General features: G+C 40.5%; 1 protein-coding gene across 1 annotated transcript in view; it reads left to right on the top strand.

The window, feature by feature from the left end:
* Window positions 1–13795, top strand: part of LOC106578577 (cadherin-10) — a 71094-nt gene that overhangs the window by 23056 nt on the left and 34243 nt on the right. The window contains exon 3 of the mRNA XM_014157565.3: window positions 7491–7785. Coding sequence (XP_014013040.1) covers window positions 7491–7785 — 295 coding nt within the window. The remainder of the gene's footprint in view (window positions 1–7490; window positions 7786–13795) is intronic.

Here is a 13795-nt window from a genome sequence, read left to right as displayed (position 1 = left end):
TTCGCGCCACGCCCTATCATTGGATATTGGAGCAGGTGTTCCGCTAGCGGAACGTCTAGATGTAAGAGGTTTTAAGTATAACTTTTGTATGACTGAAGCCTTTAGTGAGAGGTCTAATGCTTTAATATTTCATAATTTCTGCCTTCTGAATTTATATTCATTATATAAATAGGCCCGTTTAATTTTGTCTGGCCTGCAGTTCCAAATAAATTGAAATATTTTTCACACATATATATCATTTAAAAAAAACAGGTCGCTAGGTATAGGCGGACAAGGCCATAACCAAATAGGTAAACTCGGATATGACTGAAGAGTTAATCAAGGTGATTTTTCCACAAATAGACAAGTATTTTCCTTTTCATGGTAGCAAGATTATATATATTTTTTGCTAACTTTTTATTAAAATGTATTGTCGTGAGAATTTCTTTCTGGATTTGAATGCCGAGTATGTCCACATCATCGTTAGACCATTTTATTGGTGAACTACACGGTAATGTAAAGGTCAGTTTTTTTTGTGGTCCAATATGTAATATAGTACATAATAATTTGGTGTTAATTGACCAAGACTTACTTGGGCAAATACAAGACTGCATGTTATCTGTGCTTACCTCAAATCGCCACCAATGCATCCCTATTGAATTATATGTATTCTATTTTGTTGCTAAACTCATGAAACAATATTGCATTTCTGGAGGACATGTTCATAAAAACTACAGTGTCTGCATAGCCTATGTGGGGCATTAGGTCATAGATAGAAAATATCATAGCAATTCATAGACTTTTATGTCACTTATTTTACTCATGGATCGACTCTATACTACTACATTAATCAATAACACTGCATGAATTACATGATTCAATTCCATACTGCTGCAAGAATTGACTGTATAATACTGCATGAATAGATTTGAATTTTGCATGAATCGACTGTATAAATCTGCATAAATCACTGTACTCAATAATACTGCATGAATACATGCAGCACAGGGGTATATTGCCCACTCCATACTAGTGTGCTAGCCTGCCAGTTATCCAGACTGGCAGACAGACGGTGTACTGTAAACAGCGGATTACACTGTGGCTTGTGAGATTGCCCATAAACGGACCTCCAATAATTACCTTTTAGTGTTTACCGTCTGAGCGTGTTGTGTATTTTCTGACTTGTCTAATTCAATAAGTGCTAGCACGTATATAGTAAATCCCTTAGTCCTGTGTTGTCTGAGAACTGTCAAACTCCAATTAGCTGGCAGACCTGACAGCATGGCTCCATTGTATGGAGTTCCCTCTTCCCTTTCATTTGATGGTCTCCTCTTTGTTTTCTTTCTGTCAATTCTCTCTCTTATTGGGGTTAACCATTGAGTCTGAGACGCATACCATATGTCCCAAATATCCCTGGTCAGAAGTAGTCAAAATGTAGGGAAGAGGGTGCCATTTGGGACATAAACATACTGCAAGTGTCATCAGCGGAATGTGCAGTGGGAAAGTAAAGAACACTGGGTAAAAACAAAGTACTTTAGGAGAATCTGAACACAATTGAAGAGTAGCCACTGTACAGTTTATGTTGAAATTATTATATTGGCTTATCATATTCTTCAATGTTCAGCAATGAACATCATGAGAAACTATTCAGACTGTAGCTGTATTCATAATCAGCGTCCCAAAATGGAACCCTATTCCAACTTTTCACCAGTGCTGTGCACTAAATATGGAATAGGGTTCTATTAGCATATTTCTCACTTTCTTCCCAAAGTTGCATTGTTGTTGATCCTGGTTTTCAGATTGCAGAAAATAATGAGTTTCTCCCTCAGTGTGTTGATATTAATATTCATGAATATTATGATGCTGTGTCCCTCACTGCTTGTCACTTAGGATGTGATGGCCTATGAGATATAGTGCTAAATATAAGCCTATGACACTGTAGTATCAGCAGTGCAGTAATGAGCTTCAAGCCAGTCACTCATCATACTTACTTGAAGTAATGCTAATTTATTTCAAGACGATGAATAGTCTAGAAAAAGGCACTTAGATGGTACATCGGACCAAGCTTAGCAGAAACAAAAGTGCAAGAATATATGTTGTATTGCGTTCTTGTGGTCCAATGATTTCCCCTATTTCTTTCCATTAAATGATTGCATTTTCATGTTGCTGGGTCTTGTAGGCAACTTGGGGAATGTCTACACTTGACACTTACAGTACATGCAAATTCTGCTATTAGAATAAAATGTTTGCATTGAAAAGACATGTCTTGACACACAGAAGTCGCATTGCGGTCTGATTATGTTCAGATTTGGTCAGTGACACATCGTATGTAGATTTCTCCTCAGTCTAGACTCAATCAGGCTATTGACAGTGCATACAGTGAGCGACGTCATCAGCATTCCACCCACAAGTCTTTTGGGAGTGAGAGGCACCTTTTCATTATAACTGCTAGCTAGCTTCCTGGCTAGCTACAGAGACTATCGAGTTACAGCAGTTAGCTAGCTACTGCCATTAAGTTGTTGTTTTGCTATTATCATATTTTACCTATGCCTCCTTTTGAGGAATGGTTACTGGCATGTAAATATAGCGCCATAGACACGTTTAAATATAGGCGTAGACACATGATGTGTTCAGAATTCCATGATCTGAACTCAAATCAAATTTTGCAGATGTTATCACAGGTGCAGCGAAATACTTCCGTTTCTAGCTCCAGAAGTGAAGTAATACCGAACAACATAAAACAAAACACACAAATACATTTATGAACTATAATAAAATAATACAAATCAAGAAATATCAGAACGAGCAATTTCAGAGTCCAGAATATATATACAGTACCAGTCAAAAGTTTGGACACACCTACTCATTCCAGGGTTTTTCTTTATTTTTACTATTTTCTACATTGTAGAATAATAGTGAGACACTAAACTATGAAATAACACATATGGAATCATGCAGTAACCAAAAAAAGTGTAAAAAAAATCTAAATACAAGTCCATATTGTGGCAAGAACAGCTCAAATAAGCAAATAGAAATGGCAGTCCATCATTACTTTAAGACATGGTCAGTCAATGTGGAACTTTGAAAGTTTCTTCAGTTGCAAAAACCATTAAGCGCTATAATGAAACTGGCTCTCATGAGGACCGCCACAGGAAAGGAAGACCCAGAATTACCTCTGCTGCAAAGGATAAGTTCATTAGAGTTAACTGCACCTCAGATTGCTTCCCAAATAAATGCTTCACAGAGTTCAAGTAACAGACACATCTCAACATCAACTGTTCTGAGGAAACTGCATGAATCAGGCCTTCACGGTCAATTTGCTGGAAAGAAAACACTACTAAAGGACACCAATAAGAAGAAGAGACTTGCTTCTGCCAAGAAACACGAGCAATGGACATTAGACCGGTGGATATCTGTCCTTTGGTCTGATGAGTCCAAATTTTAGATTTTTTTTTGTTCCAAACGCTGTGTCTTTGAGACGCAGAGTAGGTGAACGGATGATCTCCGCATGTGTGGTTGCCACCATAAAGCATGGAGGAGGAGGTGTGATGGTGTGGTGGTGCTTTGCTGGTGACACTGTCACTGATTTATTTAGAATTCAAGGCACACTTTACCCGCATGGCTACGACAGCATTCTGCAGCGATATGCCATCCCATCTGGTTTGCGATTAGTGGGACTTTCATTTGTTTTTAACAGGACAACGACCCAACACACCTCCAGGCTCTGTAAGGGCTATTTTACCAAGAAGGAGAATGATGGAGTGCTGCATCAGATGACCTGGCCTCCACAATTGCACGACCTCAACCCAATTGAGATGGTTTGGGATGAGTTGGACCACAGAGTGAAGGAAAAGCAGCATATATGGGAACTCCTTCAAGACTGCTGGAAAAGCATTCCAGGTGAAGCTGGTTGAGAGTGCTTTGTTTAACACTTTTTCTGGTTACTACAAGATTCCATATGTGTTATTTCATAGTTTTGATGGCTTCACTATTATTGTACAATGTAGAAAATTGTACAAATAAAGAAAAACCCTTAAATAAGTTGGTGTGTCCAAACGTTTGACTGGTACTCTATCTATCTATCTATCTATCTATCTATCTATCTATCTATCTATCTATCTATCTATCTATCTATCTATCTATCTATCTATCTATCTATCTATCTATCTATCTATCTATCTATCTATCTATCTATCTATCTATCTATCTATCTATCTATCTATCTAAAAAAGACACCTGTCCACAGAAGCAATCAATCAATCAGATTCCAAACTCTCCACCATGGCCAAGACCAAAGAGCTCTCCAAGGATGTCAGGGACAAGATTGTAGACCTACACAAGGCTGGAATCGGCTACAAGACCATCGCCAAGCAGCTTGGTGAGAAGGTGACAACATTTGGTGCGATTATTCGCAAATGGAAGAAACACAAAAGAACTGTCAATATCCCTCGGCCTGGGGCTCCATGCAAGATCTCACCTCGTGGACTTGCAATGATCATGTGAATGGTGAGGAATCAGCCCAGATCTACACGGGAGGATCTTGTCAATGATCTCAAGGCAGCTGGGACCATAGTCACCAAGAAAACAATTGGTAACACACTACGCCGTGAAGGACTGAAATCCTGCAGCGCCCGCAAGGTCCCCCTGCTCAAGAATACATATACAGGCCTGTCTGAAGTCTGCCAATGAACTTCTGAATGACTCAGAGGACAACTGGTGAAAGTGTTGTGGTCAGATGAGACCAAAATGGAGCTCTTTGACATCAACTCAACTCGCCGTGTTTGGAGGAGGAGGAATGCTGCCTATGACCCCAAGAACACCATCTCCACCGTCAAACATGGAGGTGGAAACATTATGCTTTGGGGGTGTTTTTCTGCTAAGGGGACAGGACAACTTCACCGCATCAAAGGGACGATGGACAGGGCCATGTACTGTCAAATCTTGGGTGAGAACCTTCTCTCAGCCAGGGCATTGAAAATGGGTCGTGGATGGGTATTCCAGCATGATAATGACCCAAAACACACGGCCAAGGCAACAAAGGAGTGGCTCAAGAAGAAGCACATTAAGGTCCTGGAGTGGCCTAGCCAGTCTCCAGACCTTAATCCCATAAATCTGTGGAGGGAGCTGAAGGTTCGAGTTGCCAAACGTCAGCCTCGAAACCTTAATGACTTGGAGAAGATCTGCAAAGAGGAGTGGGACAAAATCCCTCCTGAGATGTGTGCAAACCTGGTGGCCAACTACAAGAAACGTCTGACCTCTGTGATTGCCAACAAGGGTTTTGCCACCAAGTACTAAGTCATGTTTTGCAGAGGGGTCAAATACTTATTTCCCTCATTAAAATGCAAATCAATTTATAACATTTTTTACATGCGTTTTTCTGGATATTTTTGTTGTTATTCTGTCTCTCACTGTTCAAATAAACCTACCATTAAAATTATAGACTGATCCTTTCTTTGTCAGTGGGCAAACGTACAAAATCAGCAGGGGATCAAATACTTTCCCCCCCCCCCCCCGCTGTACTACCACCGTACACACTTTTGTATCCCTCAATCATATAGTGCTTACTACAGAATTTTGTAGTATACTCTAGAATTCTATATTATACATAGTAGTATCCCTATAGGAATTCCCTATAGGAATACTACAGTAGTATCCACAAAAAAACACTGTTGGAAATACCACACAGCAAAGTCTACAAAAACACTACAGTCCGCAAAAACACATCACTTTTCTAACTATAGTAATACTTTGCATATACCCTGCCCCCTCCCCCATATCCCAATTTGTGCCACCCATAAGTAAGAAATCTACATGCCAAGTAGACCATATATTGTGTACACTACACATTATAGAAAAGAGCGGAAATACTTGAAAATACCCTATTTTGAGCTAGCTACAGATTATGGAAAATGTGGTCTTTGAATATTCCTCTAGGAGAAAGCTTGCACTTCTTTGTCAAAGATAATAAAGCAAAAACATTATACTAAACACTACTATTCATTCTATAGTTAACTGTAAATACTATGGTATTATATTAAATGTATATACTAAAGTCTGCAAATACACTGGAGTGAATAGTATTTCTACCATAGTATACTATAGATTTTTTTATGTAGGAGTATATTGATGTGGGTGTTGTAACATCAAATACAGGACTTAAGAGTTGTCCGTTTAAAATTACCCACAGAATATGATTATTTCAATCAGACAGGGCATGCCCTGCGTGGCCACTTCAGGGGGAAATTACAATTAGGATAAGAAGCATTGCAATGAATTTGAGGGACAAGCTTTAAGTACATACTCACTTTGCTAAGAATCCATTGGAATGCAAGATGGATGTTCTGTGCCAAACAGAGCAGTCTCTGAGCAACCATTCATGTTTTTTTATTTTATTATTTTACCCCCTTTGTCTCCCAATTTCATGGTATCCAATTGGTAGTATTTGGTAGCTGCAACTCCCGTACGGACTCGGGAGAGGCGCAGGTGCCTACCGGTACATTGAAACAAATGAACTTTACACAGGCTTTAACAAAACACGGCTTGTAACAAAAATAAATAGGCTTTAACGAAACACGGCTTGTAACAAAAATAAATAGGCTTTAACGAAACACGGCGTGTAACAAAAATAAATAGGCTTTATCGAAACACGGCTTGTAACAAAAAATCAAAAAATTGCAGTAAACAGTAGCCTACCAAGAAAGTCATTGGTCACTATCTTCCTCGTCCTGTGCACTGAAACCACTCGGAGTTGAATAGCCCGCTGAGCCCTCTTCAACACGCAGCAGTCCAGCCTTTTGAAACCCATTGATGATAGTGGATTTTTTGACAATGCTCCACGCTGTCAGGACCCACTGGCAGACTTGACCATAAGTTGCTCTTCGCATGCGACCCGTTTTAGTGAAGGATTTCTCCCCACTTGTCATCCAAGCCTCCCACTGAACATCCAGCGCCACCTTAAATGCACGATTTACACTGATGTCGAGTGGCTGCAAATACTTTGTGCCCCCAGGAATCAGGGTGACAAAATGACTACTGCATTCAGAATGATGGGAAGTTTGAGCGCGCTCGATTTAATCTAAACAGTAAACAAAAAAGTTGTTTGACCTTAACCCGTTTGGCAATTTCATTGGTCTAATGAAAGCTTCATGCCGCCAAAAAACTGAGCACGTCACAGAATCTTTTTTTTAATTTATTTTTATTTGAAAGCGGGAAAAATCCATGCATTAGCCGCGTCATTGTTTAAGCCGCGAGGTTCAAAGCGTGGGAAAAAAGTTGCGGCTTATAGTCCGGAAATTACGGTCTTATTATGTTATAGCTAGCTTGGCTGTATATGAACATCTGTCCAGAGATTCTAATCCAAGGCAGATGTAAAGATGTAATGTTGAATTTCGTGTTGAATCTGTTATTTACATTTGAGTTTTTTGTACATTTCAAATTTCCTGACTGACTGAATGTTCTCTCCATCTCAAAAGAAATCTCTTACATGGTTTTTTCCTTCTTTCTATCCACAGCTGCATTCCAATATGGACCGAGGGGATGGTAACGTGAAGTACATTCTAACTGGAGACGGGGTGGGGAGCTTGTTTCTAATAGATGAGAACTCAGGTGACATTCACGCCACTAAGCGGTTGGACAGGGAGGAGAGGGCCATATACACACTCCATGCTAAGGTGGTGGATAAGAGGACCAACAAGACACTGGAGGCTGATACTGAATTTAACATCAAGATCCATGACATCAATGACAATGAGCCAAAGTTCTCAAAAGACATCTATTTCGCCAGTGTCCCAGAGATGTCAGATGTAGGTGAGTAAAAACAACTGCTTAGTCTGAGTTGGTCCTTTTGTGATGCTGTATTTCCATTTAGAAATGTGATTGACAATTATTTTTAGAGATAATGAACTGGAAATCAAATCATGTAATTGACACCATAATATGCATATGTAATAGTGGAAGGTTGAATCTTTAGTGAAGGTTTTGCCTCATTACACTGAACTTAATTAAGTTAATCTATATTAACAAGTAGGCACAAATACACACAAAGCCTTAAAAAGTAAAACGGGCAAACTGGAATACATTTCCAATTATTAGCCCACAAATTATTAGAAAGTGTAATTGCAAGTTAAATAAAAGCCTATTTGCCAATATGGCAAATAATCGTCCTCTATCGTGTTCACATAATGATGGAATCATTAACTGATTCAAGAGAGAGGATGTTGAGGTTAACTGTGACTGGAATTGTGGCTGGAATTGCTGGAATGTTTGAAAACATTGATGAAATTGTGGCTGGAATTGCTGGAAACATTTGATGAAAGTATTGAGCAGTGGAGCTCTTATACAGAACAGTTTGAATATTGTGTTCTTGCATATTACATTGATGAGGACAAAATTGTGCCTAAATTATTTAGTATTATGGGGCCAAAGAAATGTAATTTACTCCGCAGTCTGCGGTGTGGGGGTATTGTGGAAATACTGGAAGGACCATTTTCACCAAATCACTAGTTATTGGTGAAGGGTTCCACAGAAGAAGTCAGGAATAGGTAGAATCAGTGACACGTTTGCTGCTGCATTGAATAAACTATCAGTGCACTGTGAGTTTGATGTTCTAAATGACAGCATTAGAGACAGACTAGTATGTGAGCTAAGGCATGAAGCTACACAAGAGACTATTGACTGAAAGTAATTGGACCTTTTCAAAAGCTATTACAGTCAGTGTGTCCATGGAAATAGCTGCAAAAGAGGCTCAACAGTTGGATTTATCAGGAAATGTGCACCAAGTTGCAACTGAAAATCAGGAGAGGGAAATCAATGCACATGCTTCCACTGTGTCAAAGCAGGATATCAGGCGTCTACATGCTGGCGTAAGGACATGGATTGATGAGCCTGTGGTAAAAAAGCGCCTTGTCGAACGAGCCTGCAGAAACAAAAAGAGCTCAGAGGAAACGTGTAAGACTGAAAACAAGAAAGAGACATTCCAACACTAGAAAAATAGACATGTTTAGGCTGTTTAGCAAGTGACCAATCAGACGAGGAAGTCACACTGAATATACTGACTGTTGCTGGGGGGCTGCATGGCTACTATGTCTCTCCCTTGCTAGATGGCAGCCGGTGCATATAGAGATTGACATGGGCAGCTGTATCTCTTGTGTCAGACACAGTTTGAAAAAAAGACACTGGAACACCTTCCACTTCAGCCAGCACACATCATATTAAAATCTTACACGGGTGAATCTGTCGCCATGAGAGGCATCACTGAGGTCACAGTTCAGATAAAGGGACAAACTGAAAAAATGCCTGTCTATATTGTGAAAGGAAACTGTCCATCACTACTGGGATGTTCGTGGTTGGAGAAAATCATGCTGGACTGGCCATCAGTGCATACAATGACACATGGAGACACAGGCCTATCTTAAAGAAACATGGAGAAGTATTTAATGGAGAGCTGGGTTTCATGAAATATATTAGAGTGAAACTTAGCATTAAGCCAGACAACAAACCAAAGTTTCTGAAAACACGACTGGTACCTTATGCTATCAGACCAAAAGTTGAGGCTGACTTGGACGCTCTAGTCCAGGGTTCCCCAACTGGCGGCCAGCAGGCATGGTTTTATTTGGCCCCCAAAAAATATATATATACACCGCATGTTTTTAAAAATATATTGTTGGACATAAAAAAACTGTAAAAACACCAGGAAATCACCTCCATGTGATTTTAATGATGATATTCTGTTACCCAGTATTCCCACACATAAGAGAGACATGATTTGTTGACATTCCCTACTCTAGTCAAAAACAAAGTCCTGGAGCCGGTCAGTGTGAGTGAACAGGCGACACCCATCGTACCAGTCCTTAACAAGGACGGTGGAATAAGGATATGTGGAGACTTTTTAAAGTCACAGTTAACCCTGTGTTGTCCGCTGAACAGTATCTGCTACCACACATCAATTTAGCCGGCAGTCAAAAGCAAAATAAACCACTACCAAGCCTACTTGCAGATGCACGTGGAAGAAATGTCAAAAGAGCTGCTGACTGTTCTGACGCAAAATGGGCTCTTCAGGTATTGTCGTCTACCATTCGGAATCACAAGTGCACTAGCACTGTTCCAAAAGGAGATGGACCAGATCCTGAATGGATTGCCAGAAGACCAATGCTACCTGGATGGCATCCTTGTTACTGGAAAGGAACGAAAGGGATAATCTCCAGAACTTGGATGCAACATTACAGAGATTGAAGGACTATGGACTGCGAGTTTGTAAGGAGAAATGTGCATTCTTCCAATCCTTGGTTAAGTACCTTGGACACGTCATCGACGCTACAGGCTTTTACAAGGCTTTGTCCAAGGTCAAGGCTATCTTGGACGCCCCAGCTCCTCAGAACGTGAGCCAACTACATTCTTCCTGTTGTTACTGAATAACTATGGACACTTTCTTCCAAGCTTAGCAACGAAGCTGAAGCTGCTGCATCAATTGCTTTGTTAGGACAAAACATGGAAATGGACAAAACAATGCGAGGAAGCATTCATGAAAACCAAGAAAACACTCCGGAAATCTGCACTGACAAAACTTTGACACATCATTGCCCATCCAAATAACTTGGGATGCTAGTCCCTATGGTGTGAGAGGAGTCATGTCCCATGCCTTCCGGTGAAGAGAAGCCTATCACTTTCGCATCGAGGACAATGAACAAAGCAAAAATGAATTATGTGTTGAGAGAACAAGAAACTCTAGGCATTGTTTTTGGAGTGCGTAAGTTTCACCACTCTCCCCCCCATGCACCAATAACCAACAAAATTAACAAAAGAGAAAAAAGACAAAGGAAAACAGAAAACAGCAATGCAACAACAACAAAAAAGACATCAAGGACAACAAAAATCCTAACAGCAAAGCCAACTGAATATGTTTGAGTGCATGTATGGTACTATTTACATGTGTGTTTGTGTCCATGTATGTGCACATGTGTGCATTTGAATGAGTGTGTGTGTATATGCATGTGTACAAACAGCTGTGTGGCATCAGCCTCAGGAAAACAGGCATTAGATGTAACAACTGCCCCTCAGTGTCATTCAAAGAATACTTTTTGTTGTTTTATTTTGACTTAATTTTTTTACTTTTATCTTTGACCGTCATTCTATCCCGTGCCCAGCAACTCCACTCTCACTTGTCTCCAATTCCACATCCCAACCCTCAGCTTCCCTCAGCCCATCCCACCTATCTCTGCTGGCCACCCTCTTCTGATTTCTACGCAACACTTATCTTTCAACTATGCTGTGATGTTTAACATACAATTTTAATCTATCTAAATCGAATAGAATCCACAGATTGCAAGTTGAAGATAAATATTTTTACTAAGAGTATTAGTTACTGACCCGGTCTCTCCAGAGGTCTATTATTATTATTATTTCTAAAGGTACTGCATAGGTGTAAACATAAATTTATTTTGCAAGAGATAGCACTTGTATAGCCTAAGAAAGTAGCATAAATGTGCAGAAAGTAGTTTTGAATGCATTTTATTGAAGGAAAACAATAAGTCTTGAATAGTGATATATTGTTATATACTGTACAATAAAGAATTCAACTACAAAATACTAGTCTTCTAATTTTTTTTTAACCATTGCCCCCACCCACAAGATGTATAAACAACAACTGTAAATAAGACGAAAATAAGATAATAGATGCAAAAGAAAAATGTGAAGAACATAAATCAATCGACTCTAATTCGCACATACAGGACAGTATGCAAGTGTGTGTGCATGGACTTTGCAGATGTATTTTGCACATGTGCAGCACATAGTATTTGTTTTACAGTCCTTCTTTGGGGGGGCAGAATTGTCATCTCCTCCTTGCCTGCCCCAGCTGGATCAAGACAAGTTTCAGCCCCCTGAACAGCTTTCACAAGCCCTGCAAAGGCTGCTGCATCCTTTGAATGTGTGGGGTTACAGGTGACTTTCTCAGCTGCTCCAGGAACACCCTCCTCTTGTTCCGCTTATCAGGCATGCAGGTAGGGTTGATCTTGCTCCATATCACAAAGGCATTGTATGTGGACACATTAATGATGTTATGGAAGATGACCAGGGGCCAGCGGGCAGTCATCCTGCTGCAGCTGTAAGTTCCAATCACCTTGTCCAGGTTGTCCACGCCTCTTTTGTTGTGGTTGTAGTCCAGGATGATGGCTGGCTTCCTGTCCTCATGATCACTGATCTCAGCCGTTTTGTGCAGTGTGCTCAGGAGGACCACATTATTGTTCCTCTTTGGGAGGTAATAAACTAGAGTGGTGGTGGGGGTGAAGGCAAACTTTGATGAGAAGGCCTCTCTCCCCCTTGTTGCGAGGAGTGCAGGGGGGAGCTCAGGCTTGTTCTTTCTAACTGTGCCAACCATGTTGATCTTCCTCTTCAGGAGCTGCTGGCTGAGTTCATAAGAGGTGAAGAAATTGTCACACGTGACATTGTGCCCCCTCAGTCCATCTGTCACATTAAGCACAACCCGCATCCCCTGGTTCTTCCATGTGTAGACTTGCATCTTCCAAGCGTAGCTGGATTGTACGTCACAGGCCACCCATATCTTGACGTCATACTTTGCTGGCTTGCTGGACATATACTGCCGGAAAGGACAGCGACCTTCTTGACAAAAGAGATTACTATCAATAATTAGTATTAGTGTCTCAGAAAACAATCACATAAATCAATGATATTACAGCAATACATAATAAAATTAACAGTGAAAATCACTTACATTACAGATATGAAAATAAAAATGTAACTCTGAATGGAACCAGTTGCTCATCCACTGTTACTTCAGGCCCAGGGTTGTAGAGGTATGGCAGACGGTCCACCCACTTCTCCCAGACCACTCTTATGGCCACCAGTTTCTCTCACACATCTTGCAGGTCTTGACTCATGGTTATCAAGTCGTAGCTTTCTTGACAAAGTGTGAAAGACTTTCAGTGGCATCGTGGCATGGAAAATCACCCTTCCACTCTCTGCATCCCAGAGACTACATGTAGCCTCGCTTCAGGACCTATACATACCCGCTAAGATTAGCAGCCCTATGTAGGCACGCAGGTCAATCTCATCCATCCTTTTCCAGTTATCTCCATATTTACGGAAACCCTCCAAATTTGTAATCTCCAGGATAATTTTTTCGATGGCTGGTGTGATGAATATGTAGAATGTTGAGGCGATGTCCTGGGCATGGGCTCCTGCATGTCTTGTGGGCCCTGGGGACACCCTTATGACATTTTGTGCTGCCATTCTGCCCTGGTTGTCATATGGTGACAAGGACCATGATATTTTGATATTCTTTGATAAAAATGTCTCTCATTCAGCTTGGGGGATTTCTTCTTCATCTGAAGATGATGCATCTTGCTCTGGGTTGTATTCTTCCCCATCTTCTTCTTCTTCAGATACCTCCTCCACTTCTAAATCATTGTTCTCTTGTTCCTCCTGGACAAAAATCCGATCTATGACCTGTTGGGCACTGAAACGTGCACATATGGCTTCAGCAAAGAGAGACCTGGGGGGACTGTAATCTGAACCACCTGTATAGCCTCTGACTGCATTCCCCATTAGTAAACAATGCTTTCAATATATTTTTTATTTTGTCAGAAATGTTTATTTTGTATTTGAACTTGAGTCATGTGCAGGGTCGTGGAGGGGAGATGGTGCACATGCACAAGAAAGTTTTCGATTTGTCTGTGTTCAATCAGTAGCACACAATCTCAATTTCTCATTGTGTGTGTGTCTTTATGGTTTTTGTGGTGTGTAAATGATTTTATAACTGACAGGTAGATACACCTACATCAAACCCTAGCTAACACTAAAA

The sequence above is a fragment of the Salmo salar genome, chromosome 19, assembly GCF_965601325.2.
Source record: "Salmo salar chromosome 19, fSalSal1, whole genome shotgun sequence".
In the NCBI taxonomy this organism is placed as follows: domain Eukaryota; kingdom Metazoa; phylum Chordata; class Actinopteri; order Salmoniformes; family Salmonidae; genus Salmo; species Salmo salar.
This window is presented reverse-complemented; position numbering and strand designations above follow the sequence as displayed.